Here is a 27667-nt window from a genome sequence, read left to right as displayed (position 1 = left end):
TAACAAGCCTCTTTAGGTCCTCTCTACTTACCTGTGTGTGTACAATGAATCCTTATCAGCTCAATAGTGTAGACTTGAGTCCCTCGGCTGCTCTAAACTGATGTCTTCCTGCCTGCAGCTGAGGTTCTGGTCGATGAGGTTCCAGCTGTGCCGCCCTACATTTCAGACCGCTACAAGGTGGGACGCATGTTAGGCGATGGGAACTTTGCAGTTGTTCGAGAATGTGTGGAGCACACTACAGGGCGGGAGTACGCTCTGAAGATCATCAACAAGGGCAAATGCAGAGGCAAAGTAAGCTATGACTCCAAATGCAAAAGGAGTACTGTGCAAGGCTACCAAACTCAACACTGTCGCCCGGTTTAAATGTTGTCAATGAAACTAAGAAACAGCCAAGAACAACTAAGGAAAACAATTTCTATGCAGGATTAGTGTAACAGGAGAAATAATAGAAAATCCCTTCTCCTGCATTTTTTGGATGATTAATATTAATCTGTGTAATTTAAAGAGAAACACTGTCTGGAAAATCCTGCATTCGCTGAGCTCCAGGACTTCTCACCATGCTGCAGCGATACAGAAGTGTACTCCAGTGTGTGTCTGTACACCATGACATCACTGTTAGGTGTGCTTAAAGGTGCATCAGAGCACACCTGGTGTTTAATTTCTCTTTATTACTTGGCTAAAACATCAATTTCACTTCTTATTTCTAGGAGCACATGATCCAGAACGAGGTGGCCATCCTCCGCAGGGTCAAACATCCAAACGTCGTCCTGCTCATAGAGGAGGTGGACACTTACAGCGAACTCTATCTGGTCATGGAGCTGGTCAAGGTGTGTGGTTTATTTGTATGTGTTTGTGCTCTGCTCTGGTTATGGACGGGCTGGGATATTCGGCCAAACTAAGATATCGGATGTGTTATTATTATCTCCAACTTGAGAGCGACAGAGAGGCGCAGGGAGGCTAGAAACAGCGACAGAGACAGAGCTGCAACGTTCAACCGCTGAAGCAAATAATAAATTCCAACCAGTCACACACGTTGGGATCGAGAGAATTGGTCTGTGGCCCCGAGCGCTCGTGTGTTCACATTCTTTATTCTCTCTCTCGCTCTCTGAGTCAAGAAATGTTTGTGCATAATTCAGGAGCCAGGAATGTGATCCATCTGTTCGCGTTGTGGTGTAGAGTACTACAGAATATAGATGAGAGGCAATCTGTGGAAGAAGTGTGTGTGTACGTGTAAGCGTGTCCAAAGTAGGAGGATCGAGAGGAGGCTGTGGATGAATGAGGTGGAGAGAGTCTCTGCGAGAGTGGCAGGGACTGAGAGAGGGAGGGAGACAGATGGATGCATTGAAAGGGGAGGAGAGGGCTAAGAGCAGCGAGAGAGATGATACAAAGTATAGCCAAAATGATTGCATACACTTAGTTTTGTGATCTTTTGCCTGGTGCTGTTTTGGAAAACTTGATATTTCAGACTATAGTATAGTTTTGGCTTCAGCATGATAAAGCAAGGCGTGGAAGAACTTAACTGTCTTGACCTCGACCCCATCCAACACCTTTGGGACGCCAACTGTGAGCCAGGCTTCATCACACAACGTTGATTGGGAGAAAGCTCCCTGCAGCCATGTTCCATAATCTTGTGGAAATGCCTCCCACGAAGAATGGAGGATGCTATATCAGCATATTAATGTACTGTATATGCTTTTGGAAATTAGATGTTCAAAAATCACATTTAAGTATAATTTCTGAGTGTCCACACTGTTTGAGAAGTGCACATTCAGTGTGTCCGAGCCTTTGCTGGGAGAGAGTTAGAGAGATTCAACCCTATTTTAAGCATCTGTTCCACTTAGTGCACTCAAGGAGAGAGAGAGAGAGAGAGAGAGAGAGAGAGAGAGAGAGAGAGAGAGAGAGAGAGAGAGAGAGAGAGAGAGAGAGAGAGAGAGAGAGAGAGAGAGAGAGAGAGAGAGAGAGAGAGAGAGAGAGAGAGAGAGAGAGAGAGAGAGAGAGAGAGAGAGAGAGAGAGAGATATTCATACAGAATGAAATATATGTGAAAACAGCCTGTGAGAAAAGGTGAAGTAAAAGCAGAATTCAAAATGAAAAGGAAATATTAAAGACGACGATGTGTTTCAACCTCGGTGAGGAATATGGACACAGTTTACCCCTCCAGCTGCTGAGCAAACGAAAAACCCCTCGCTACTAAATCAACAAACAGAAAACTCCTCTCAGCAGAAAAGATGATCTGAACTGTGAAAGCTTGGGAGTGAACCTGTCACCTGTCTGTGTGTCAAAAAAGGCTCAAAAAACTCCTGTTCCTAATACCCATCCATCATGATTTTTCCCACAGGGGGGAGATCTGTTCGATGCCATCACCTCTGCCAACAGGTACACAGAGAGAGACGCCAGCGGCATGCTCTACAATCTGGCCAACGCCATCAAATACCTCCACAGCCTCAACATTGTGCACAGAGACATCAAACCAGAAAACCTGCTGGTGAGTTCACACACAGTGTCTGCATGTGTCTACACTGTGTACATGATCATATCATTTGCCGCAGTATGGCCTCCCTCCTTTGTGAATGAACAGTGAAGGGATATCACTCACTCTGGACTCTCACAGAGGACAGAGATGACTCATCCCTGCTGCCCTCACACCTCCCGCACTCCTTCTCCTGCCTCCCTCGTATGTGCCTTCCCTCCTTCCTTCTCCCTTCTGTCGACCTCCTTGTCGTCTTCTCATTTTCTTCCCTCAACTGCTGTTCTTCATTACATCCTTTGACCTGTCTACCACCCAGAGTCACTTCTTACATGTGATTGTCGGGGCCAGACACTGTGGAAGAAGATGAGGGTTGAATGACTCTGAAATGTCTGGCACATTGTTAATATAGAAATATGGATCTTATTACACAAACTTAAACATTTATACTACAGTATCTGGAAGTGTGTACCTAAAAGACTATCGGCGGTACTGTCAAAAAGGACCTTGTAGCATACAGCAATGCACATTGCCCCCCCCCCCCCGGGGACAAGATAGTTAAATCTTTCCATAAACAAAAAGTAATATTTTGAAACTTGCTATAATCACTTAAAATATCTACAAAACCAATCAAGATCCTACTTTTAACAGCGTGTGTTATCTCTTTTTCATGTTTAAGGTGTATGAGCATGCGGACGGCAGCAAAAGTCTGAAACTGGGAGACTTTGGTTTGGCGACTGTGTTGGACGGACCGCTCTACACCGTCTGCGGGACCCCGACATATGTAGCACCTGAAATCATCGCAGAAACAGGGTAAGAGCACCAGTAGCACTGTTGAGGTTACAAGGACAAATCAGAGGAATGATACAGAGGCCACGGCCAATGTATGAGTCATGTGTCAGTACAGTTAGGCTGCAGGTTACAGATGCTTTTGTATTCTTGCAATTTTGTCTTAAAAATGAACGATGCTGCTCTCCATGTTCCTTTCTTTTCTTTATCGTTGCCTTGAAGTCGTTATGTTTCTTTGTCTTTGTGCAGGTATGGCCTTAAGGTGGACATCTGGGCAGCTGGAGTCATCACCTACATCCTGCTGTGTGGTTTCCCACCCTTTCGAGGGTAAGCTGCACCACCAAGTTAAATTCCACTATCACTTTTTACTCTATTGATTTCCACACACAGTTCTTATGAGTTCCCAGAATAATGGCATCTTTACTCCTGTGAACAATGTTAATCAGTATTTTATTTATATAGACATATTCACGGAGAAATGTTTTGTTTTTGCAGGAGCAGTGACGATCAGGAAGTGCTTTTCGATCAGATACTAATGGGACAGCTAGAATTTCCTCTGCCGTACTGGGACAACGTGTCAGAGACAGCCATGGTGAATATCTTCCATGTTTGTGTGTGTGTGTTGTGGACAAATCCTCACGTTGGAGGAAATTGACTTGACTCACCAATGTTTGTTTGCCGCTGTAGGAGCTGATTCGATCCATGCTGGAGGTGGAGGTCGATCAGAGATACTCCGCCCTCCAGGTGTTAGAGCACCCTTGGGTCACTGTAAGTACGGCGTTAACTGAGCTCACATCTATTGAGTCGCAATATTTTTCCACAAACACTGATTTATTTATTTTTCTCTTCTACCCTTGCTTGATACAGGATGAGGGTTTATGTGAGAATGACCATCAATTGTCTGTAGCAGGAAAGATAAAGAAGCACTTCAACACCAGTCCGAAGGGCAATGACACCACTGCAGGAGTGTCAGTCATTTCTGTAAGTCGCCACTACTAGAAACTACAATACCCAGTCTGACACATTGTTAGGTTCAGAGGTTTAAGGTCTGTTAGTTCTGCCTTCAGAGTGAAGCTTGTGTCTTGTTCTGTTTTCAAGTGAACTGGTGTTTGGATTGATTGTGCTGGTTTCTCTTTGTATTCAGTTGGATGACAGCTTTTCTATGCAGAGATCTGGGTCGTTGGATTTCTACCAGCACCCGGCCATGTACTGGATAAGGTACGCCAGGTTTCCATAGAGACACAACTTGATAGATGTTCACAAACCAGCGAGAAACCAAAATAAAGCAAAAAATTGTGTCTCCGCAAATGCTGCCTCCCTCCTCCCTGCATGCAGCTTCGCTGACTTGCTGCTGCTGTGCTGCTTTGACAGCTTCATGTCGTCCTTGCTCTGTGCTCTTTGTGCTTGGCCTTTCGCTTATTCCCTTTCATCCCTCGCTTGCTGTAAACGCATAATCCACGCAGCACATGCATCGTTGTAGTCGTCTGTTTTTTGCTATAGCCTTGTCCTCTATGTTGTGTGTCAGTATTTTTCAGTGTGAATAAGAAAATGCAAGTTACCCTTAAAATGACCCTTGTGAATGTTTCTCCTGAGGGTTTATCTGAGTAACAGTCACTTTCTGTTCAAACAATTTCTTTGTGAACGCTGCCTTCCAAAGAAATAACATTTTATTTGAGTGATTTTTTGATTGATGCCATGCTCCCTACCCGGCTGCCTCTACTCATACCTGAGCTTGCTATTCAGCTACCATTGATCAACTTCTGTTGTGTTATTTTAGGCACCATTGATTTATGGGGCACCTAGAGGTTCATGATTATAGAGGCTTATAGTTATAATATGACATTTACAGAAATTGCACACGGACAAGAGGAATTAATAGCAAACTTGAAAACACTAATAACATAATAATGCAATATATAATTGATGTGTTCATCTAGCATTTAAAATAATTTAAGAAACTTTTTAATAATTTAATCAAAACTTTTCATTTAGGTATTGATACAAATATGTGTGATTGATCTTCTTATTAATATATAAATGTAAATTAACTATTTTTCCTTTTGTTAAAACCTCTTGTGACTCCTGGTCCTCCATACTGTATCACTGTGCTCTTGGATCCTTTGCATCAGAGGATCTAATCAAACATGTACCTCCTTCCTCATTCAGGCCACCCCTCTTGATAAGGAGGGGCAGATTCTCAGACGAGGATGCCACCCGGATGTGACGCTACTACCTTTGTAGATGATGCCAACGGTGACAACAGTAACAACATCAACAACAAAAACACTACGGGCGGAGCCTCCCAGTTGCCTCCCTGGCCTGCCCATGGCCCCTCCCTCTCTGACCCCTGACACTTGCTCTGACCCTTCCCCGAACCTCAGCCTCTCATCTGACTCTGATGACATCTCCATCAGCTCAGCCAGTACCACCTGCTCCCCCAACTCGCCCTTCTAGAGAGGAGGCGGGAGGGAGGAGGAGGAAGAGGAAGAATCAAGAAGGGAAAATCCTCATCCAGCTCCTCCCTCTGTAGGGAGGAGGAGGAAGAGGAGACGTCAGCTTCCCCGCAGTCTCTTATCTAAGGTCGCGGGTGAACAGGGAGAAACTGTGGAGGGAAAAACAAAAAAATATCAGAGAGAACTTTTAGCTTCCCTGAATCCATCTTTCCAAACCCGGAGGAGAGATCGATCAAAGGGTGGATAGAGGAAACATAGGGTAGAGAGTTTAGGAGAAAGACTAAAGAGGCAACAAGAAACAGAGAACACGAGGAAGAGTGAAAAAGCGGAATGAAGCGAAACACTTTTCATTTATTTCTTTTTGACGTTCTCTCATCTGAGCACATGTTGCAGAGCTCAAGGAGCGAGAAAGGGCGACAGTATTGCTCACCCTTCAGTGATGATCGGGGCTCAACATGGAAACTTCCTTCTGCTGGAACAGCTCTACAAGGCAATATGAGAATATGGACCAATGTTCAGGTTTTATTGAACCTTATTTATTCATTCTTTATTCACTGCATTTTTTTATATGTATTTCCCTTTTTCACAAAGGAAAGTTTTTTTGTTGAATTGTCCGAAGAGCTTGATGGAAGGAACATCATGGGAAAGTGTTAGAAGCAGAGCTCAGGAATGTGGAAGTAGGGTACCTTAGATGTGGGGAAATGAGAGCTACAGTGTGTAGAGAAAGGAGTTTTTCTTACAAATGTGTTGTGTTCATAGAAAAAGATAACTGACTGACTCAAATACAGCACTTGTGCTATAATTCTGTGCTCCTCACAGTATTGGCGTTGCCTTCCTGTAATGTTGGATTGCAGTATTACAGTTTACATTTTACACAGACTGCTATTAAGACAATAATGGTGCATTTGATCCCTTCTTGTAATTGTGTTAACAGCTTTGTTCATGACATATTGATACACACAATTCAGCAGCATTCTGGTGCTTGTGTAGCAAAATCAACATTTTTTCACAATCATTCTGAATTGATATCATATTAATCTTGATATTTTGTAACGCTCATGTACACATATGAAGCCTCGTTTACATTTTTTCTTTCTCCAACAAAGGCATATTTCATCCACATATTCCAGCAGTAAAAAACAAACAAAGGTATAATTGTTGCGGCCTAGGTATACCACTTGTATGGGTTTGGAGAAATGTTTTACGTGGTAAATGTACACAATTAGCCGTTTTTGAGGGCTGCCTATTTGCACAAAGTACTGCAGTCCAGGTGCAGTCAAACAGAGAAAGACGGTATGGATGCCGGAGAACCAGCAGCACTCTTGGAAAGCAGTACAGTTGGAAGAGGACTTATTTCAGCTCTGTAAAACCTCATTCATGGCTTCATTTATTCAGATGAAAGCATGACAGACATACAGTAGCCTATTCTTATAAAAAAAAAAAAATACGGTTTTGTGATGAAGTATTGTTTATATGTTATGTAAATAACATAATTTCATTTATTTTGATAGTTCACAATACAGTATATTTCTTTACTAGCAGTAAGTCTATAAGAACTGTGAGAGGAAAAAAAACAGTCATACATGTGTTCGCAAAGAAAAAAAATAACCTAGAGGAGATCATCAAATGAAAATATAGAAATGAGTTGAAAAAGACCATTTTGAAGTTGTAGCGCCTGGATGGATGTACACAGACAAATCTAGAAAAGAAGACCGCCATCTTTGCTTCTTGTCAGACACTGGGAATGATGTCACTTCCTTTGCAAAAGCAACTGGTAAAGGAATTTCCAGTAACTGAAGTGAGATAACAGAGAGGAGAAGCCAGGATAGTGAGAGATGTGCAGAGCGATTTCCTTTTTTTAAATTGTTTTTTATTATTATTTATTTTTCTTACAGCTGATCTCCCTGCAGTCGTCACACTTGTCCGTAGATTTCTGTGGATTTATAATCTCATCATCACATATACAGTAATGTGCCGCCATATTGACCAGATCAGTATGAATTTGTCGTGCTGTTGAAATCAACTCTCTCCGGCACGTGGGCACATGTGGTTTACCAAAGTGCTCTCACTGCTGCACCACAGTATCACAATCTGTTGCAATACCAATACCTGTACCTCTGTTCAGCAATGGTCTATCAATAATAATAGTAGTAATAAAATACGTTTCAAAAACAAATTGTCTGTGTGTTTTGTAGAAATATTTATTTGTCCTGTCAAATAAATGCACTTTCCATAAAGTTTTTTTCTTTCTATTAACTGTTAAGCGGTGGCACTTGACTAGAGGGGTACTTGAGATTCCCACAACAGTTGAAGCCAGAAACGTGGGAGGATCCAACATTTTCTGTACTTGACAGGGCAGGTGCTCAGCGTACAGACCTATTTATTCATGTAAAAGGTATTTTGGCTTCTCCACAGTGCCTAAAAAAATACTCTTAACAATAAGGAAAGACATCATATACAACAGTTAAAATCGGAACAGTTTGAGAAGTCGCATGTGGCCTTAAAAACATATAAACAACATAACAATAGACAGTTTTTGTCCTATATTCCCTTCCAGAGGAGAGTTTACAAGTTTATGGAAAAAGAATATAAGGAACTTTTCACCGTGCTTCATGGTGTCTGCCTGTTTCAGAGCAAATACTGGCTCTTCGACAGCTGCCTCTGTGCTTTCGCTATGATGTTGTCAGCCACATTTCCAGACCACAAAACTTTATTTCTATTCTTACCTGCAGGGACGCTGTAACAAGTGGAGACATTGTGGGTTTGAGTACTTTCTGTGACACTTTGGTTACTGTTAAGTATCTTTGCCTCCAGAAAAGCTTTCCACCTTTCGAAACTTTCAGCCTTTTTTAATTAGATTAGATTCAATGTTGCACTTCTCAAATTTTTTGTGACATCCTTTCAGTGGTGGCTCCTGGCAGTGTGATGAGCTTGTAGAACATAGCTTCTCAACGTGTGGCTAGCGGGCCAACGGCGGCCCTCAGAAATATTGTGTGTGGTCCCTGAGTGTAACATGAAATGCTATAGCTTATAATAGCTTACATTTAATACACTACTTGGCTACTGCGTCAAACTGCAACCCCCTAAATGGCAACTTATAGAGAGCTACTGGTTGCATGGCGTAGTCGTGTATATTATGCCATACATATTGTAAATAAGTCATAACTCAGTATGTCATAAGAAATGTCACAAAAGGTTATAGTTTATGCATTGTTATGTTATAAAAAGGCAAATAGTATAGTAGATTTTAAAAGGTCATAGTATGTCAAAATAAATCATACAAAAGTCATGTCATTAAAAGAAAGCCATAAAAGTAATAGCATAATATGCCATAAAAAGTCATAAATGTCATAAAAATGTTGCAAAAAGACCATAGCAAAGTGTGAAATAAAGACATAACAACTTTATAGTAAAGTATAAAAAGTCATCGTATAGTAGATCATAAGTCATAGAAAAGTTGAAGTACAGTATGTCCGAAAAACACATTAAAAAGTCATAGTATAGTATGTCATAGAAATGTCATAAAAAGCATATTACACCACCAAATGTCATTAAAGCCACGGTACAGTATGTGATACAAAGTCATATAAAAGTCATAGTACAGTATGTCACTAAAAGTCACAAAAACGTCACAGTATAGTATGTCAGAAAAACTCTTAGTTTAGTAGGTCATAAATAATAAATAAATATAAATAGTATGTGATAAAAATGTGATTCAAATGTGATAGTATAGTATGCCATAAAATGTCATAAAAATATCTTGTTATATTAAAAAAACTCATAGTTTAGTTTAGTTTGTTCATTTGTTTATTTTAGTTTTGCACGCTAGAGTTAGCTAAGGTATATAGCTATATTACATATGCGGTCCCTGCACAGGAAGACATTCAAACCAATACAGTACAATTTACAAACAATGCAAAACATTTAGCAACATTTACAAACGGTACACAATCACATAACACATCACTTGATCATTTAACTACATGTGCTGTAAACGAGTTCATGAAATTCAATCACTCACACAGGAAGAAGAACCACAGGAGAGAAAACCTGGACACAGCGGAACATACAGAATATATGAGCAACAGTACGTTATGTAGTACGTTCCATTTATCCGCTGCTCTGACTTAAAATAGCATTGTCTATTGTGAAAAAATGTCATAGATTAGTAAGTCATAAATAATGTCATAGTGCAGTATGTCTTAAAATGTCATGAGAAATGTCTTTCATAAAATTAAAAGTCTTGAATGCATATGCCATATTATAGTATGCCGTAATGTAGTATGTCATAGAAAATGTCATTAAAAAAGTCATGCCATACAAATTTCATGAACAATGTATGTCATAAAAGAAAGTCATGCTATGGTATTCACTTAAAATGTCATAACGAATGTATGTCATTAAAAAGTCATAGTATAGCATGCCATACAAATGTCAAACAGTACAATGTGTCCCAAAAAAAAAAGTATATTATGCCATGAACAAAAAAATCAAAGCATACTACTATGCCTTTAAGAAAATCAAAATATAGTAAATCATAAATATTGTCATAAAAATCTTACATTAAAACAAATTCACAAAAATGTTCCCATGTCTATGATCTGATATTTAAAACCTTACCATAATTGATGCATCTGTGCTTTACTCTTACTGATTCTTTATATCCATTAAATTCATGCTGAGAGTAGCAGAAGACTTTGACATTGGTGTATAACAAGCATATATTAATGCAGGAACAGAAGTGTCTGACCCTAACCCGAAGGCAAAATGTCTCCTGTCAGATTGTAAAACACTTTATTTCAATGGAGAAACGAGCATGCATTTGTGATTTTGGCCACTATGGGTCACTCTGACATATGTAACCAATGCAGCGAAGAAGAACATCCATGTTATTGAACGCTGCAAGAGCAGCAGTGACGGCTATCATGGTAACGTTAGACGGCTAGAAGTCACGCGATTTATTTCCCAAATCATGGTGTACTCGTGACAAAACGCCTTTGCAAAGCAGCTAAACGCACACTAACATAGGAAACGGCCTGGGCAACTGTGTTGGCTAACTAAGCTAACGTGAGCTAACGTGAGCTGACCACAAAGGGATGGTAGTTAGCTAGCTAGCTAGCTAGCAGCTGCTGATATAACGTTACTGTATTTGTAGACCGCAATCATGAGTGAAGATGATAATTCAGCATCAGCAAACAAAGACAAAGACTCGACTCTCCTGCTCACTAAAGACGGACAAAGGTACTACGTGAGTAAGAGTGGAGTAGTCGACAGCAGAAATGTGATAACGCCTCACGAACCGGACAACAATGTCTCCTCTTACGACATGGATGATGCGGACGAGGAGAGCGACGTTCTGGACACTTCGGATCCCAGAGACAGCGCCGCCAGCCCGGAGGAACTCAACGACGAGGATGCCTCGGAGGGCGACAGCGTCCCCAAACAGTGCACCTATGATGGATGCACGGAAACCACGTCGCAGGTGGCCAAGCAGAGGAAACCGTGGATGTGCAAAAAACACCGCAACAAGATGTATAAAGACAAGTACAAGAAGAAGAAGAGTGATCAGGCCATGTCCAGTGGGAAAATTGATGTAACTTTAAGCTTACTTTCATACCCATTCATTTGAACCCATCATGATGTGGTAGAGACTGTCCATACAAACTATACAAAGTAGATTTACAACGCATGTCTACATGTAGATGACTAGAAGAAATTCATTTGAGATGTGCATTGCTGAACTCATTAGCACATATGTTTCCTTGTGTTTTTACAAACACATCTCCCCCAATTAATAGTTTGTTTTTGTCTTTCTTTTTTGTGTAAATCAGGAAAACTCAGAGGAGCGGCCTGTGTCTGTCAACAAACAGCGTCTAGGTGCAATGGGGGACCGGCCAACCAGACCCTCCCTGATAGAGCAGGTCCTCAACCAGAAAAGACTGGTAAGTCATTACTGGTCAGATCGACTGATTGACCTACAGATCAACATAAAGCTTCTTTTGAAAGGGCCACCAAGAGCCTCCAGAACAGTTTGTGTTGCATCATGTTCATATTCAAACTACTTAGTGAACCCTCGTTTTGTAGGGGATATGTGGACCCATGCCAGAAAAATGCCCCCGACTTGTAAGAAAGCATCTGTTACCTTTCTGCTCTCATTTATTAAGATTTTTCCTTTTATTGTCATCCATCGGTATATGACTGTCTTTTTTCTCATTGTATCTATGGGATCCTTAAATTACGCCATGCTCAGCAGCAAGGCTAAACTGTAGAGCATGGCAAAAAACGTAATTACTTGCATGCATCTCTGCTAAGAATCTAAGTGAACAAATTTGACAGTCATGGCATATCTTGTGTTCTTCCACATCACACACAGATATCAGTTTTGTATATAGACATTTTGGCACATGGTGTTCTCTTCCTTGCAAAGGCAGAAAAGGACATGCAGGCGTTGTATCAACAGACTGATTTGTTGTTGTATTTTGCTCTGAAATTTGAATGTGTGTGTTTCCTTCAGTCACTGCTCAGAAGTCCAGAGGTGATCAGCTTCCTGCAGCAGCAACAACAGCTCCTGGCCACACAGAGCCGCAGCCAAGCACATCAGCAGTTCCAGGGCTGTTGACGCTGGCCGGTCAGTGTTTTACCTTAGTATTTGTGATGCATAGTGAGCACTGAAGAAACACTGGCACGGCATGCGTAAATAGATAGTATCGGTACACTGTAACCATGAATTTCCCCAGCCAGACAGCCATGCTGGAGAAAGAATAACATTGTAATCAAGAGACATTGAATGGCATGTTGAGACTGGTGGACTAAACTAGGTGAACTGATCTAAATCCCTCAAAACATTGTGAACTTCTGACCATGTCTGGTGCTATTTCTTTTCACATCTACTTATTGTGATTTTACTCTTTAGTTCCCAGATTCCTTCTTTAAGGGTTATCTTTCTTCATGTGGCAATAATAATGAAGGCATTGGGTTATAATTGTCCAGTCCAAGTTAAACAGATGTTGAAGCCTCAGTTCAACAAAAAAATGATCCTGAGCTCAATTTGATCCACCCGTCTTTTCTATCGCTGATTTAAAAAAAGAAAATGACATTTTCTTTGTGTGTCACTTATGTGATACTCGTCTGTTTTCGCTACATTAATTATCCGCTTTGTTTTTAATGTTTAAGTTAAGTGTTGTTACATGTGACAATCAAGTGTGTAATGCATGTCTGGAACCTCTTTGAGTTACGTGTGGCATTCAGGACTCGTCTTTAACCCGAGATTTTATATCCCTGTTTATTTGAAGCTGTTGCACAAACGCTAAATTCTAACAAAAAGGAACACAACTTATGTTTGGTGGGATGAATATTGTTCATGCTAGCCCTGTACTACTGGATGTTGTTCCTATGTTTTTTTTGGTTGAAGTGTATATGCTGCTGTGAATATGAGAGTAAAATTATGACGCAAATATCGAAAAATGTCTCAGACTGTGTGCTTGTATTGCAATGTGATGCTTTGTTCTTTAACGTGAGAAAAACAGCTGTATAAATTTGGATTCTTAAAGAAAACAGCTTTTAATGGAACAACAGCAAACGGTACATGAAGTCAAACAATAGGCAACACATAGAAATACAGTACATATAACCAAGATAACATTTACAACATGTAATAAGTCTTTGAGTACCTACAAATGTCTCCCAGTTTTACTTGTATTAGAATGCAGTTAACATCCCAAATGAACACCGAGAGAGGATAAATGCTTTACCTGTCTTACTGAAGGTAAGGAACACTTGATAATTTAACTACATGTGCTGTAAACGAGTTCAATCACTCACACAGTTCATGCAGCATGATGTGGCAAAACCTGTGGGTGACCCGATATTTTCAAAATGTAGTTTGAGAGGTCAAGAGAAGAACCACAGGAGAGAAAACCTGGACACAGCGGAACATACAGAATATACGACTACCTGTGTGAAGGAGCAACAGTACGTTATGACACTGAAGAAATAGGATTGTGCGGGGAACCCATCTGTGTGAGCACCTTGTCCAGCCACTGCAGGGGCCCGTGCAGATGTACCTCGATCCAGCAGGGGGTGCTGGTCACGTCTTGACGATGGTATTCAGCACCCCAGCCCTGAGGAGAGGACAACCATAAATCTTTGCTGTGCATGTTGACAGTTCTGTTAACTATTAAAATTAACGGGCGCCAAGGGATCAAGTGTAATCCCAACTTGTGTACAGTAGGATTTGACATGATCAAGTCCAACATGACAACATGTTAAGTTACGGTGAGAAACTTGTCCTTCATTAGCCATATTGATACCTATATGTAGCAAAAGGATGATCACAGACTGCATTTCATGTTCCTACATGTCGCCTATTCCCAATTGATTAATTGATTGATTAATTTGACAAGAAAGCTCAGTACCTTAACAAAGCTCATGCGGATGGTGCACATCTTAGTGAGCTCATAGACGACCTCAAAGCCGTGGTTGACAGACTGGGCGAGGAGCTGGGCAAACAGCTGGTTGTTGAAGATCTTCAGGCTGCAGCCGCTGGGGATCTTACACACAGTGGTGGCGTGGAAGCCGTGCTGGAAATTACAGTTACGGCTCTGGACAAAGATACTGCTGTCGCTCAGACACTCTGCATACACCTCGCCGCCCACATAGTACAGGTGTAAACCTGCCAGGAATGGAGGAGAAAATCAAGTCTTAAATGATGAAGTGAAGAACAAATGAATTAACAGCTTGAATTTTTAGAACGTTGCATAAAACCCCAGTGCTTTTACTGTGGCGCAAACACTTAACGTGTCACAGCATGTCAAAAGAGCATAAAAACAGCTTTTATCCAAGAAAACATATAATCAAAGATTTACACAGTCTATCACTTCATTGTATACAGAACTGGAAACGTTGTGTTGTCAGAGGGAAACCACAGCGGCATCTCTGCTTGTAAATGAGGACTGTCTGAGTTGTGTCTGCGAGATGGGGACCAACTTTCCTCAACCCTTTGTGTCACTCCTGCTATTCCAAACCACAGAGTGCACAGTTGACTGTAACTCAGAGAGGCTTGATGTCTATCCAACAAAGGCAGGCTTTCTAAACTCTTTCACCATCAGGGAAAAAACAACAATTTGGCCTGAAGGAATCGGCACAATGAGACAAGCCGAGTGTGAAGCCTGAAGTGATTGGATTGCTTTCAAAAGATACACGCACATGTACCCCGTGGACATCTATACAAATAAGTTAAACGTGTGGATACATCTTTGTAAACAACCTTCTCCTCAGTTCTTTCTTTCACCCAATGTATGATGGATGAGCAGAGTCTCTATAAAGTCCATTATTTTTGATATTCTGATCTGATTTACCTACACGAGTCGTACAGCCTACCTTTGCCTATGTGCCTGCGTGTATGTTCGATGGTGGAGTTGCGGTTGACATTGGATAGCAGGCCGAGGCAGAAGCGGTTCTTGTTGTTGGATGGGTCTGTGAAGCCGTCCACCAAGACGCTGCGGGAGGACGCGTGGAAAGTCTCCCCGACCCGGTTGTTGAGCTCGTAGTAAGCTACTGAACACCAGTACTCCGGTTCCTCGTAACATACGGGCCGTAAATCTTAACGAGGAACACAAGAAAGGATCGACTCATAGGTGGCATTACGGATCAAATATACTGTGTATGGGCATTTGAAATACTGAAGTTACCTCTGTGCGGAGCAGAAAATGTGAGTTTAAGGGTTTCTGTGGAGTTGCTGGTCTTCGCTTCCTCTTGAGGGCTCGTCTCCATCATGCTGTACGGAGGCGGGGGAGTCTCAGCTGGAAGAGCACGTCACAAATCACAGGAACAGTATGGGATAAGTGGGGAAAGTATTTGATGTGCACTCATCAGAGACTTGGGGTCATGAATAAAGTCAGGGAACTGCTAGCGTGACAGGGGTTTCCCTGCCATGTCACATGGACTGCAACACTTAAAGTATCAGCTTGCTTGTTCCCTTTGATTCCTACCTGTGATGTGATACGGACTGCCAGGCTCTGCAGAGCTGTTGGGGGAGTTGGGGTAACTCTGTGAGGCGGGAGACTGGATGAGGGAGGAAGAAGGGGAGGAGGAGAAGGAGGGGCAGGGCAGCGCAGGGAAAGAGTCTGGGTAGGTGGCGTTCTGGGGCATCAGAGGCTCGGTATGCAGGGAGGCGTTCCTGAACTTCGCCAGTAAACTATGTTGAGGGTTGAACTCGCTGTGGCGTGGCACCAGAACTGGTGGCAGCACTGAGAGGAGACGAGAGACAGGAGAGAGAAAAGGTAGAGAGGGAGCGAACACAGACAAAGAGAGAGAGAGAGAGAGAGCAAGAGCCAGATGCTGTTATAAAATATCATATTACTGTAAATCCTTTTGGCTTGGGCACACTGTATTAGATCAAATGTCCTGTCTCTGCTTGGTAACCCACAAAAGCTTTACTGTTATGATATTAACATTCAACAATGACCACATTCTTTTTGTTTTTACAGCAAGTTGAGAAGAGGTTCTCCAATAACTTGTGTACCTGGGGTCTCCACACGCCTGTAGTGGTACGGGTTGACACAGATGTCCTTCTGCTTGGAGCTGAAAGCGAACTCGCAGCACTCCAGGGCTTTCAGCTCGTGGTGGGACTGCAGGTCGGGCCAGCGCCACACGCGGCAGTAGATGACATGGGGCAGTCCCTTCCTGTGGGACACCTGCAACCTCCCGTCCAGAGACCGAGGAATCGTCACGCACTTGCCTTACGGATAAAGTTTTAAATTCAATACAGCTTAAAGTAAAAGGACAGATAGCGTTGTGTGTTTGAAGCTTTACTCATGATGACACATTTGTTACCAATGGCAGTAAGACAGAAATGAGCACTCCGCACTTTGTCTTGTATTTTCCATGAGCGTGGAAAGTACTTATAATGCAGTTACTACATCTAGCTCGTTTTTCAAATGGAAGTCTGCATTGAGCACAAAGATCATCTGCAGCTTCTAAGTCCAACAGAAACTCTGCTTTCGTAGTTACTGCTGTCTATAAAGTATGTTCAGCTAATTACTAGGGATGATCTACCAAATACCAAACTTCACTGAGCCGGATGGTGATGAATTGTAAGTAACATAAATAATGCTCAGAGATTTGTTTCTCCAGAGCGCCTCAAAATAGTGCACTTGTGCAACACATTCACACATGGCATCTATTGCAATCAAACCTGTGACCTCTCGGGTATAAAGCATCCTGTCTGTCGACTACACCGGTGGTTCCCAACCTTTTTACCTTGTGACCCCTGGAATAAAGTATTACGTGTGCTCTCTAATCACATGTTGCATAATACGACAAATAGTTGTGAGTTCATTACATCATTTTGTATAGCAGAAGGATGTTTGGTCCTCTTTCCAATCCAGTAAACAATCTTAAGGCCCCCTCATGTTTATCTTCAGACCCCCTGGGTGGGTTCTGACCTCCGGATTGGGAACCACTGGACTAGACTCCTACTGAATATTTGAAACTGTTATACTCACTAGGCTGCCCAGGACAGCTGAGGGCTCTTTCCAGCTCCTCCATTGCCCCCTTCTTCTTCTTTAGTTTCTTCACTAGAGAATCCACAGCCTTTTCCGCCCACTTCTCCTCCTCATCCCCTTGTTTCCAGCCGAGCAGGCGCTTCACTGCCGGGCTGGTGAAGGAGAATAGGGACGTAATGGAGGTAGAGGAGTTCATTATGAGATGAATAGATGGGTGGTGAGATGAGGTTATGGAGGCTGTTAAAGGGATAAAGGTTCCCCTGAGGACAGGAGTGAGATAGGCTAACTAGAAGCCAGGAGGGAAGTATGGATAAAAGAGGTAGGGCGATGAGTCTGTGTAAACAGAGGCTGTTTTTTGTATTCCGCTGTTACTTCCGAGAAGCGCTGGTGGAGGAGTTGAACCACCCCCCCCCAGTGTAGCTGAATCTCCTCTCTGTGTTGGCACAGAAGGGATCCGGTAGCTCTGGATTCAAAACCTCCTGCAGGGAAGGTTATTCCTCACACAGTCATAAATCCAGGTCAAGTTTCAATCATCTGGCAAGAGAAGAGAGAAATAGTATTAACTGCTAATTTAGCTGAAACAGATGCAACGGTTGGAGAACAAGTCCAGTGGTGTGGTAGAAGAGACCTCAGAGTTTAATTGTAAGGGGAATTTAGCCAGAGTGAAATCAAAGACATAAGCACAATGTAATCATATTAAACACTCTGAGCATTAGAGGTGGATTTCCATGATAATGAGGCTGTATCAGCAGGACATTGATACAGAGACCAGGCCTGCATCAAACCGATCTCACACAAGCTGCACAGCTAGGTTATTTTGGAGAAACTCAAAACACATACCAAAACTGTTTCAGAAAGAACAGGGCAAGATGGCCAACGCTCATTTCTAGATTCACCAACAATGAGGAATGTCCTTTCTGGTCTCTGTTTCTATGATCATGCCACTGACGCCCAGGAGCCATACTGTCTGGCCAGAACACATCACAGGACAGGAGGGGGAGAGGAAGAGAGGGAGGGAGGCAGACAGAGAGAGAGAGAGAGAGAGAGAGAAGGAGAGAGAGAGAGAGAGAGAAGGAGAGAGAGAGCTCTCCCTGTTTTTATGTTTATTTCTTCTATACCAAGTAGTTTTTAGATATACAGAAAGAGACAAAGAATGTAAGCATTTAGTCTTTTCCACTATATTTAGGTAAACCAATCAAAATCACAGAACCCTTTCGTGCACTTCACTCCAGCAGCACCATCTTACTGATGCATCACTCAAACTTTACCCAAATATTCATACAGTAAAGTATGTCTGAGACTCAAGCCTAACTTTATTATAGTTATTATTGTTTTATGTCCCGTGCCTAAGCGTCCTGTGGTACTGACGTTTGACCCAAAGTTTGTTATAGTAATGTTTTAAGTCCCTTTTGAATGTCAGTTTATTACCGCTCGTTCTGCTCTTATTGCACACTAGTTTGTTTATGCGCAATGAAAGCAGATAACAAAAAATAAAACTATAGGCAGGCAAAAAAGTTTGTAAAATAAGAATGGGAGACGCTTTAACCACAGCTTTTGGTTTGGACACCCATACCATTCTAAAATACTCAACAGCGCCACAATAGAGGTTCCACTTAAATACAAGACTTTTGGCTTTCCATTTAGATACATCGCAAAAATGCACAAACGGTGATAATAGTGTGAATCGGAATGCCTACTTTATGTCCTATGCTTAATTGACCAACAGAGGTTTCGCACAGACAAACAAGACAGCTGGCGTTTACAATGACAGCAAAAGCGCACGAGCTCAATGCGGCATCGGTCTGCCGCTGGTGCTTTATGGAGCTTGGCGTCACTCAGTCTGCAGGCTCAGATAGGCTAATTACCTAATGCTTTATCACCAGGTCACCCCTTTCCAAAAAGTAAACACACCCGCTTCCTTCTACTACAACTACAACGTGCCATTGTCAAGCTACAAAATCCAGGACCAACCTCTAAACGCACACCATGACAATAAAATATGTGATCAGAAGCTTGGCATCTAAGATCACCCTAAATTAGATAACATGTCACTAAAGTTAAACCAGTCAGTCAAGTAGGCTACATGTATAACAGACAACCGTAATAACACTTTTCTTTATTAAATGTATTTAATTATTTTATTTAGTAGCCTGCACCTGTAACTCCAGCTATATATGTGTTTAAACTCAGTAATGTCAATGTATGAAAGTAATAGCAGAATATTTATTCCACAAAAAGTTGCACGGCAGTACCCGTGAACACACCATTAGTGTGCTATTTAACAACCATCTTAAATATTTTAGTTGGCAACAAATTCACAACAACATAGGAAATAAAAAGCTAATTGCAATTTCTGGAAATATAACTTCCAATATGTGTTTATTTACTCACCTCTGTTGTGATAACAAGTGCACTGCAGACAGCCTTGCGCGTGTGGAGACTTCCCTATCTGTCTGTAGTAGTTCGAGCCAGCAGACTGGAACAACGAAGGTGTGTGTCTGTTTGTGTTCGTGTGTGTGTCAGCATGTGTTGACGTTTTGTGTCAAGTTAGCCTCAATAAAAAGTGTATCCAGCTGCGCGTTTCAAAATAAAAGCGTTGTTGCCTGAATGTGTTGAAATGTATCGAAAATAAGTATTCAAGTAAACGCTGTCGTGTCATAGATTATGTCATAAATACAAAACGGAGAATTTGTTTAGCTACCATATAGGTCAATGCCAACTAGGTTAGAAAAAGGGAGAGGTATGCGAGCTATACATTACATGTATGCTTTAGGCTATTAACCTATGATTTTACATAATGATGTGTACACCTCATTTGGTCATGGCCAAATTCAGCTTCATAAAGAAGTGCAATCTTTGTTTTATACTTAGAAATTATTTACAACTTATCGATCACTAATGATAAAACAATAATACAATTAGTATACAGAGTACATAATAATTAAAACTTTGCATATTCAGTGGCCCTAGATTTTTTTTGTAAAAAGAGTTAAATAGCCATTTAACATTTCCAATGTTAGTTCTGCTTCAATAATGTTTTCAAATTAAGGCTACATTAATCATTTTAAATGGAATCATAATGTTGCTCTAAATTGTTTCTTTCTTCTGTGTTGAAGTAACAAAGACACACTAGAGCCCACATTGGTGAATGGAACAATAAACACATCAAATAAATGTTATATTTAGGAATCAATATGTATCTATATTTAGAATAAGTACATATAATCAGTGAGCTTTTTTGCACATTTGATAATCAATATATATTTTTTGTTTTACAGAGCACCATTAAGGTCTACAATTTACAAAATGAATACATTTCTATAGGCCTGTATGTTTGTATTCAGCTATTAATAAAAATAACTCACCACTTCCATTTTGTTTGTAGGTTGTGCTGGTCATCTCTCAAATTCAACTGCAACCCATTGAAGCTCCGCTTTTATTGTGAAGGTAGTCACACTATATTCCGGTATTGTGCTGGCAGTCTGTGGTAGCGTTGACGCAGGTTTGAAGAGCCCGGAGTCTCCGCTCCTCCAGCAGCCCCAGCCGAGCGCCACACAGCCTCGGCGGCGTCAGCCTGGCTGGAACCGCAGCGCCTGCATGTAAGATCCCTCCGCCTTCTCACTCCTGGAACTTTCCCAGGATTTCAGGGATTTCAGATTCAGACCCACCATGCCCAGCGTGCATGTATGCATCCCACCTGAGCCATGCCCTAACTAACGGAGGAAGGAAAACAAACACACCTGTTCCCCTTTCCAGACTATTCTAATGAATGGATAGGCATCCCCAAATAACAAACTGCAGTCTTGATGTTCTCACAGTCATTTGCATTGTGTTCGTGGTATACCTGTATTATTCTTAAAGTCCATATTTTATTAATGTTTGGTTATTTGTCTTTTCATATAGTGTATAATATTAAGAATAGGGATTAAGGTGGTGGATCCTGCAGTGCAACAGTGATGGAAGTGACAATCACACATTTATCTTTTTCCTGTTTGTCAATGGTGTGTAGCCTAGAACAAATCACGGTAGGCCTACTGGGAGCCTATGTTTAAATAGTTTTAAAAAATCACCAATTTTACTTTTATAATAGCGTCTGAAGTCATGTAGCAATTCCAACTACGACCTTTTTATATCTAACATTAAACAATTATTCCGGCTATTATTACTTTCATGTGCACGCGCGCACATGCACACAGTTTGCACCTGTAGCCTATAAAATGTAAAAGTAGGAACACTCCAGTGACCTCCTCCACGAATTAAATCGTGTTGTTAAATCAAGCTTCGTGTCTTTGCTTTCTTCCTCTTCTTATAATGGAAGTTGGTTCATGATCTATTGTTGGGAGTCATACAGAGGGCTTTCTCATTGCGGATGGATACGATCCTTTATTGGGAGTGCCGTGTCTAGTCCAGTTAATGACGCAAGCTCGGCTGGCGACAGCGAGTCTACAAGTTTGACATTTTCAGTTTACAACAACTGCTGCGGAACGTAACAATACTCCCAACACGAAGTGAATGACTCTAGGGATCCTGTCAAAAACCTTATGATTTTTTTCCACCTACTACCAGGTGGGTCATCAAATTGCACCACCAGGATAAGCTGTCGTGTGTCACAAATAGGTGATGGTCTATCAAAGCCAGTTATTAACAAAGTCTGGTCCGTGGACACACAGGGAGGAGGTCCCAGGGCAAAACGAGGAGCACTGTAAAACGAGCTCAAGGTTTAGATATGACAAGAAAACAAAACATCCAAATAATGACTGCTTTATTCATGCGGATTTGTTGTTTCCTACTCCAGGTGTTTTAGACATGTTGGGAGTCATGTCTAGAAGTCTTACGGTTATCTCTTTAGGCATCATAGTGTATCGACAGGACTCGGATCAATGGAATACCCTCATGTAAATCTGTCACCTTTTTTACTGAAGAGCCGACTGAGGCAGGAAACCAGAAAAGAGCAGCGAGATCATGATTCATTGGCTCTCTGCGTCTTGTCTGGTCACAGAGAGCAGGCAGACAGACAGGCAGGCAGGCAGGGCACAAACAGGATGCGCTCCCCGGGGCTCCGAGAGGCCGGAGAGACATCCGCATCAGCGCGAGGCCTAGACCTCAGGCTCGCTCGCAAAAGAAAAAAAAAAACAACAGCACTATGAAGACCTTCATTTACTCACACCGCAAAAACGCCTGCTGGGCGCTTTCCAAAAAGAGGTCCTCATGAGGTTTAGTAAAATAGGCGAAAGGATGACTTTGGTGATAAATAATGTAGTCCATGGTTCCCCACTCTTTCATGCTAAGGAACTCATGATAATGCACCCCCCCCCCCCCCCTCCCTAAAAACATAATTATGTTTTTATAGTTGATCCCAGCGAACTACATGAGGATTTTAGCTGTTAAATCTAATTTTATACCAAATTAAATAAACTGAAAGACAGTTGCAGATTTTGCATTATAGTATTTAACAGTTCCTGAGCCAAGTTCCCTCCGACGGATGCATGAGAGACCCTGGTCCAGAGAGATACAATGCATCTGTTCAAGTTTGTAGCAATATGTCTCACACTTGCACAAAGATTACTTTAGCAGGGAGGAGCTTTGTGCGTGACCATGCAAAGGATCAAAGCTGACCGATCAGAATACAACCTAACAAACTTTTTAAATGTTAAACAGTTTATACACAGTCTAGACACTTAACAAACAAGCAATTCTGCAAGTAACTCATTTAGTTCAAAGATTTGGAAAAAGATGTCTGCAGCAAGCTCACACAATACACCAGTTTATGCTCGTCTTTACTGGCTTCCTGCCACGTTATGATTGGTTTTCACGTCTATGCTATAGATTTCTGGCTGCATGTTCCCGGCAGGAAAAGGTGCACAGCTAAGTAGTTGGGCGTTTACCGGTGTTGCTCCTCGACTAGTTGGAGTTAAAAATTTCATGACCGACTAATTGATTAATGCATTAATTGCTCCAGCTGTAGTTAGTAGGTTCATCATAATTATCAAATCAGAAATCGTTGACATTTTTATTTTGGTACAAGTCATCCACCCACATTCCCTCCCTTTTGAAAATCGTATATAGTAACATTCATTCTACCCGCCAGAATCATGACACACAGATTATCAGATCCTCCACACATCACACGTCTCTCTCACTTACAGCGGATTGGCCACATAATAAACAATAAGTAACGTAGTACATGGATCAGTCATACAGACATTCTGTAAGCCGTGGCAACAGAAAAGTGCGCGTAACGCGGCCATCACAAGCCAAAATCCAAATTTTACAAAAAAAGGCAGGACCATGAAGAACTCACAACTGTGTCATTTGATTCACTTTCAGTGATGTCTGGAGAGGAAAATGATGTGATGTACTGTCTATGTTCTTTGTTGTTGATTACAGTGAATGATGGACACAGTTGTTATTCCAACCTCATCCAAAGGTTTGGTGGCCCCATCACAGGCCGTCTTCTATGACACCAGAGCCTGTCTGATTGGCTAGTCAGTCTTATGTGACTGCAGCTTCCAGGCTCCGGTGAAGTAGCGCAGGCGAATGGAAATCAGGTCTCGTCCCATCTGCAGCCAGCTCCAAAACGGGACCAGCTTGGATCCTGGCAGAGAGAACGCACAGGCACTTTATTCTGAAGTGATGCTTTACTTTACATCAGAAACAACGTTTTCACAGCAGTATTAAGTCGACTTAGGTAAGTAGTTGAAAAGATGTTTCATAACTTGAGTGAAGCATCGATAGGACACACACAGAAAATGTCAGTAAAGCAAAAATATGAACGGCTAGAATATGCAATTATTAACAAAGTGTTAATGAAAGAACTAGAAGATGCATAAAACCAGCCAATCACAGATTTACTAAAGCACCCATCAGAGGTATTTATAGAACTATGAAAGATAGCACAGTGAGAGGACACATGTCCACATATTCCATGAAAGTCCTACCTTCTATTTCAGTCCAGTTGACCGCCACCTCTGCTATGGGGATTTTAAAACACTGCGCAATATACAGAAGCTCCACATCAAAAGCCCTGTGAGAAGAACGATAAAAGATCACAACAGATGTTCAAAAGCGGCATTGAATATTAATGTTCAGACAATATGCAGTGTTATTAAAACACCTGTGTACTGTTTGTCTGCTGGTCTTGGACTTAGGCAGCATTTGTCGACCGTATGGTAACTTCTGATAGGCAGGTTATTACTAGGGATGGGCGGATAAAGACTTTGCGTTTCCATTTGTGCCGAAAAAAAAAAAAAAAAAAAGAGTCAAAGCTTTGGAGCTTCAAACACAGGAAACACATTGACATCTGGTGGTTTGCAAAACATGTAAAAGTCCTTCAAGATGGGCCAAATCACTACAACACCTCACTGATTGTAATGTTTGTAGTCTCATATGGGCCATAAAACTTTAACAAGCAAGTATTTGTAATCAGAAGTTCTGCACTTCATGTAGATGGTATTGTGCAACATGTTAAAGTCAACTAACTAATGCATTATCCAAAAGTCCTACATATAAAATATATTTGCTGACACCACCTTAATGTATTGTTGTTGTTTAGGCCCAGTGTCACTGTGGGCTCGTGTTTTAACTTCATGGTTGATATTTATGTAACATTTCAGACGAGTGATGGGAGAGAGAAAATCATTCAAATCAGCTAATTCATTTTATTACATTATTACTTGGTATCAATGGAAATGTTCTCATACTTATGTTCTGTAGCTTACATCACCATACTTCTACAATATTCTCCTCTCTTCCTATCCAACTAATGTACCGATCGATAAAAAAGGCACATGACAGCCGTTATCGCATTACTACACTAAATAATAAAGAGTGCACGGTGGAGTGCAAGTCCTTACCATCGCTCTACGTGGAGACAAGAGAAGGTCTTGAGCGCAGCCTCACGTGTGAAAAGCTTGAAGCCACACTGTGTGTCCTTGATCCCTCTCACGCAAAAGAACCACACCAGGAAATGAAAGCCATACATTAGGAATGTACGGAACACAGATCGCTGTGGCAGAGACAACAGTGGTTATTTAACGGTTAGACGGACACAGTCTATAATACTACTAAAAGAGACAAAACGGACAAATACCTGCGCTACTGAGTCATCCTCAAGGTGAGCTCTGGAACCACAGGCAATTGCCATGTTGTCCTAAATGTACAGAGAGATTGTTTTAGGACAGCCACACACTAACCACCTTCTCTTATTACATGAATGTGAGGCAAAACAACAAAAACTGAAGAGCGCCGCACCGGCTTAGGGTTGAGGCTGTTAAGTCCAGCCTCCACTTTCTCGAGGTCAGGAAACTTTGTGGCTCCGTCAGCATCTGCCATCAGAATGACTTTCCCTCTGGAGCTCAGAGTTCCCTTTAAGAGAAACAACATGACACAGTCAAATTAACAATAAGTCAAATCCATAATGCTTCATTTGTTCTGCATTTAGTACAGTCCTACCATCCGCACAGCTCCTCCTTTCCCCCTGTTCGTCACCAGCGTCAGGACTCGCAATTTATCAGCGCCGTACTTCCTACTGTACCGCAAAGCAACCTGGCAGGACATCACAACAGAAAAAAAACTAATCTCTATTGGTATCACTTTGAAATGTTTGGCTAAGCAAAAGTGAGCTGAGCAATAATAAAACTCTTGGTAAAAATGTTCCCCCAAAAAAACCTTTTAAATAATCACCTCTGTAGTTTTGTCTTTGCTGCCATCGTCAACCACAATGACTTCATAGGTAAAAGACGGGTTCTGTTTCTGCAGTAAGGAATGAACATGAGGGATTTATTTCACAACAGGCACTTTTTAAGTTGAATGCTGCCGCCTACTGGCCACTTTGAGAATAACAGATGCAGCCATAAGACTACCTCACCTTTCAGGGGATGATACAACTACTTCTCATTCTCATTTAATCATTGATTAAATCACTTTTGAGAGTATTTTAATCGTGTCCCTTTTTATCAAACTACAATACAATTGTGATTAAGATTTAGCTTAACACTGCCCACTTACCTGTCTGTTTTCCAAGTACTCTGTAGCTTCATCCAACATCACAGGCACTGAAATGACACACATACACACACATTTGAGCACCTATAACCTACTGCAGGTGCGCAGTGACATGAAGCCTGAGAAAACAGGATTATGGTATTTAAACTGCATCTACCTGGATAGTAACTGAATGTTTTACTTGTCAATTGTTGTTGCACAATCCATCATTCAACATTACAGGTCTGCGTCTTAAAACACAGAGTTGTAATGTGCCCTATCCTACGTTCTGTATGTATCCTGTCACTGTGCAGTGTAATGCAATTCTATAGCTATTTCACAACTGCTTTTTTCTGCTATGCCTTAAGTCAACACTGATGGGACATCAACAGGTAATGTCCCTCACCCCCGTCACTCACTTCGGAGCTCCTCGTTGTAAGCTGGGATCACCACAGAGAGCTCCCTGGAATGGGGATCATGCAGGCTGGGAAAAAGCTCCTTCTCTCCTGTTGTGGTGAGGAAGTATTTCTCCTTCTCATGGCGTGTCAGGTTCACCATCCCGGCAGTGACGTGTGCGATAATGAGCACCTGAAAAGGGAGAAACATGAGAATGGCAGTCTTGTTACTCTAGTCAAAAAATGAGCGTTATTAAACACTTGTCATTTTTGTAAAACGAGTGACAACAATAGACAAGAGCTGTTGCTATAATTAGAACATGTATTGTATTTGTATAATGTGCAATACCTACAATAACTAAATCTGCAAGTCAGAACTTCCTTAACATTAACAACTTAATTTGTATTATTATTATTATAATCAATGCAGGAAGAAAATTAAGTATCCTAAAATTAGGGGAAGGTACAGGATAAATATATTGCTCAAGGACTTCTTACATGGAAAAAACAAACAGAAGGAAGTCCACATACTGTCAATCAGTGGGTGCAACAGCTTTTGCTTTACTTAAAACAAGCTACAAAGAATGACAACAATATATCAAGTCAATATTATAATGACTTACCACAATGAAAGCTATAGCTGCCAATGCGACCAAGGCTTGAACTATTTCACAGACGAAATCCATTTTCCATAAGTTAGCCTGCAGCATCTGACAGACCACCAGTCAAGTGGCTAGCTATAAAGCTAGCTTGTTTTCTCCTTGCTTTGCTTCGTGTCTTGTAGCCGCTCATCTGCCTTCCAAGTACAGACAATAAAATACAAGCATACGAGATTGTTTTGGGGGTAGAGGTACAAAATATTTCCCTTACTCTGTGGGCAGTTCAGATAACTCCACTTCCAATCACAACTGAACACAGAGGCGGAAGTGACAGCGTTTTCTCTATAGCTCCAGCGCTTTCTCGACACATCATCAGTATGATGCTAGAGAGCATTGAGCAGCCCTGTGACGCACACACTGCCACCTAGTGGACAGGAGTAGGAACAACTGCATATAACACAAGTGGGGTTTTTAATTAA

The 27667-nt window shown here is 41.5% G+C and overlaps 4 protein-coding genes and 1 long non-coding RNA gene across 9 annotated transcripts in view; 3 read left to right on the top strand and 2 right to left on the bottom strand.

The window, feature by feature from the left end:
- Nucleotides 1-7880, top strand: part of dclk1a (doublecortin-like kinase 1a) — a 43279-nt gene extending 35399 nt beyond the window's left edge. For all 4 annotated transcript variants that reach the window (XM_029448828.1, XM_029448827.1, XM_029448829.1 and 1 more), the window contains 10 exons: nucleotides 119-291; nucleotides 708-827; nucleotides 2338-2484; nucleotides 3146-3279; nucleotides 3505-3582; nucleotides 3751-3847; nucleotides 3943-4023; nucleotides 4123-4236; nucleotides 4400-4473; nucleotides 5422-7880. In XM_029448828.1, coding sequence (XP_029304688.1) covers nucleotides 119-291; nucleotides 708-827; nucleotides 2338-2484; nucleotides 3146-3279; nucleotides 3505-3582; nucleotides 3751-3847; nucleotides 3943-4023; nucleotides 4123-4236; nucleotides 4400-4473; nucleotides 5422-5479 — 1076 coding nt within the window. In that variant the 3' untranslated portion in view covers nucleotides 5480-7880. The remainder of the gene's footprint in view (nucleotides 1-118; nucleotides 292-707; nucleotides 828-2337; nucleotides 2485-3145; nucleotides 3280-3504; nucleotides 3583-3750; nucleotides 3848-3942; nucleotides 4024-4122; nucleotides 4237-4399; nucleotides 4474-5421) is intronic.
- Nucleotides 7881-10559: 2679 nt separating this feature from the next.
- On the top strand, nucleotides 10560-13176 carry rfxap (regulatory factor X-associated protein). Of its 2 annotated transcripts, XM_029448833.1 has the most exons (4): nucleotides 10560-11301; nucleotides 11540-11650; nucleotides 11793-11831; nucleotides 12223-13176. In XM_029448833.1, exons 1-4 carry the CDS (start codon nucleotides 10873-10875, stop codon nucleotides 12325-12327), a joined length of 684 nt encoding a protein of 227 aa, XP_029304693.1. In that variant the 5' UTR covers nucleotides 10560-10872; the 3' UTR covers nucleotides 12328-13176. The 2 variants fall into 2 exon arrangements, with proteins under 2 accessions (XP_029304693.1, XP_029304694.1); XM_029448834.1 differs by lacking the exon at nucleotides 11793-11831 and having other exon boundaries at nucleotides 10565-11301.
- Nucleotides 13177-13255: 79 nt separating this feature from the next.
- Nucleotides 13256-19720, bottom strand: smad9 (SMAD family member 9). Its single transcript, XM_029448832.1, has 8 exons — nucleotides 19604-19720; nucleotides 17213-17746; nucleotides 16231-16446; nucleotides 15698-15955; nucleotides 15398-15508; nucleotides 15087-15308; nucleotides 14123-14379; nucleotides 13256-13828 (listed from the first exon to the last, which is right to left on the bottom strand). Exons 2-8 carry the CDS (start codon nucleotides 17406-17408, stop codon nucleotides 13685-13687), a joined length of 1404 nt encoding a protein of 467 aa, XP_029304692.1. The 5' UTR covers nucleotides 17409-17746; nucleotides 19604-19720; the 3' UTR covers nucleotides 13256-13684.
- Nucleotides 16378-21490, top strand: LOC115019328 (uncharacterized). Its single transcript, XR_003833470.1, has 2 exons — nucleotides 16378-16801; nucleotides 20598-21490. It is a non-coding gene; the product is annotated as an uncharacterized LOC115019328 (long non-coding RNA).
- A 1708-nt stretch (nucleotides 21491-23198) lies between these two features.
- alg5 (ALG5 dolichyl-phosphate beta-glucosyltransferase) lies at nucleotides 23199-27553 on the bottom strand. The gene is made up of 10 exons (XM_029447319.1): nucleotides 27213-27553; nucleotides 26614-26782; nucleotides 26219-26265; nucleotides 25895-25963; nucleotides 25664-25756; nucleotides 25463-25576; nucleotides 25302-25361; nucleotides 25066-25217; nucleotides 24151-24236; nucleotides 23199-23807 (listed from the first exon to the last, which is right to left on the bottom strand). The coding sequence occupies exons 1-10, from the start codon at nucleotides 27297-27299 to the stop codon at nucleotides 23695-23697; spliced, it is 990 nt and encodes a 329-aa protein (XP_029303179.1). The 5' UTR covers nucleotides 27300-27553; the 3' UTR covers nucleotides 23199-23694.
- Nucleotides 27554-27667: the final 114 nt, after the last annotated feature.

Source organism: Cottoperca gobio, chromosome 14 (assembly GCF_900634415.1).
Source record: "Cottoperca gobio chromosome 14, fCotGob3.1, whole genome shotgun sequence".
NCBI classification, from domain to species: domain Eukaryota; kingdom Metazoa; phylum Chordata; class Actinopteri; order Perciformes; family Bovichtidae; genus Cottoperca; species Cottoperca gobio.
Note: the sequence above shows the minus strand (reverse complement) of the source record. Positions and strands in the feature narration are given on the sequence as shown.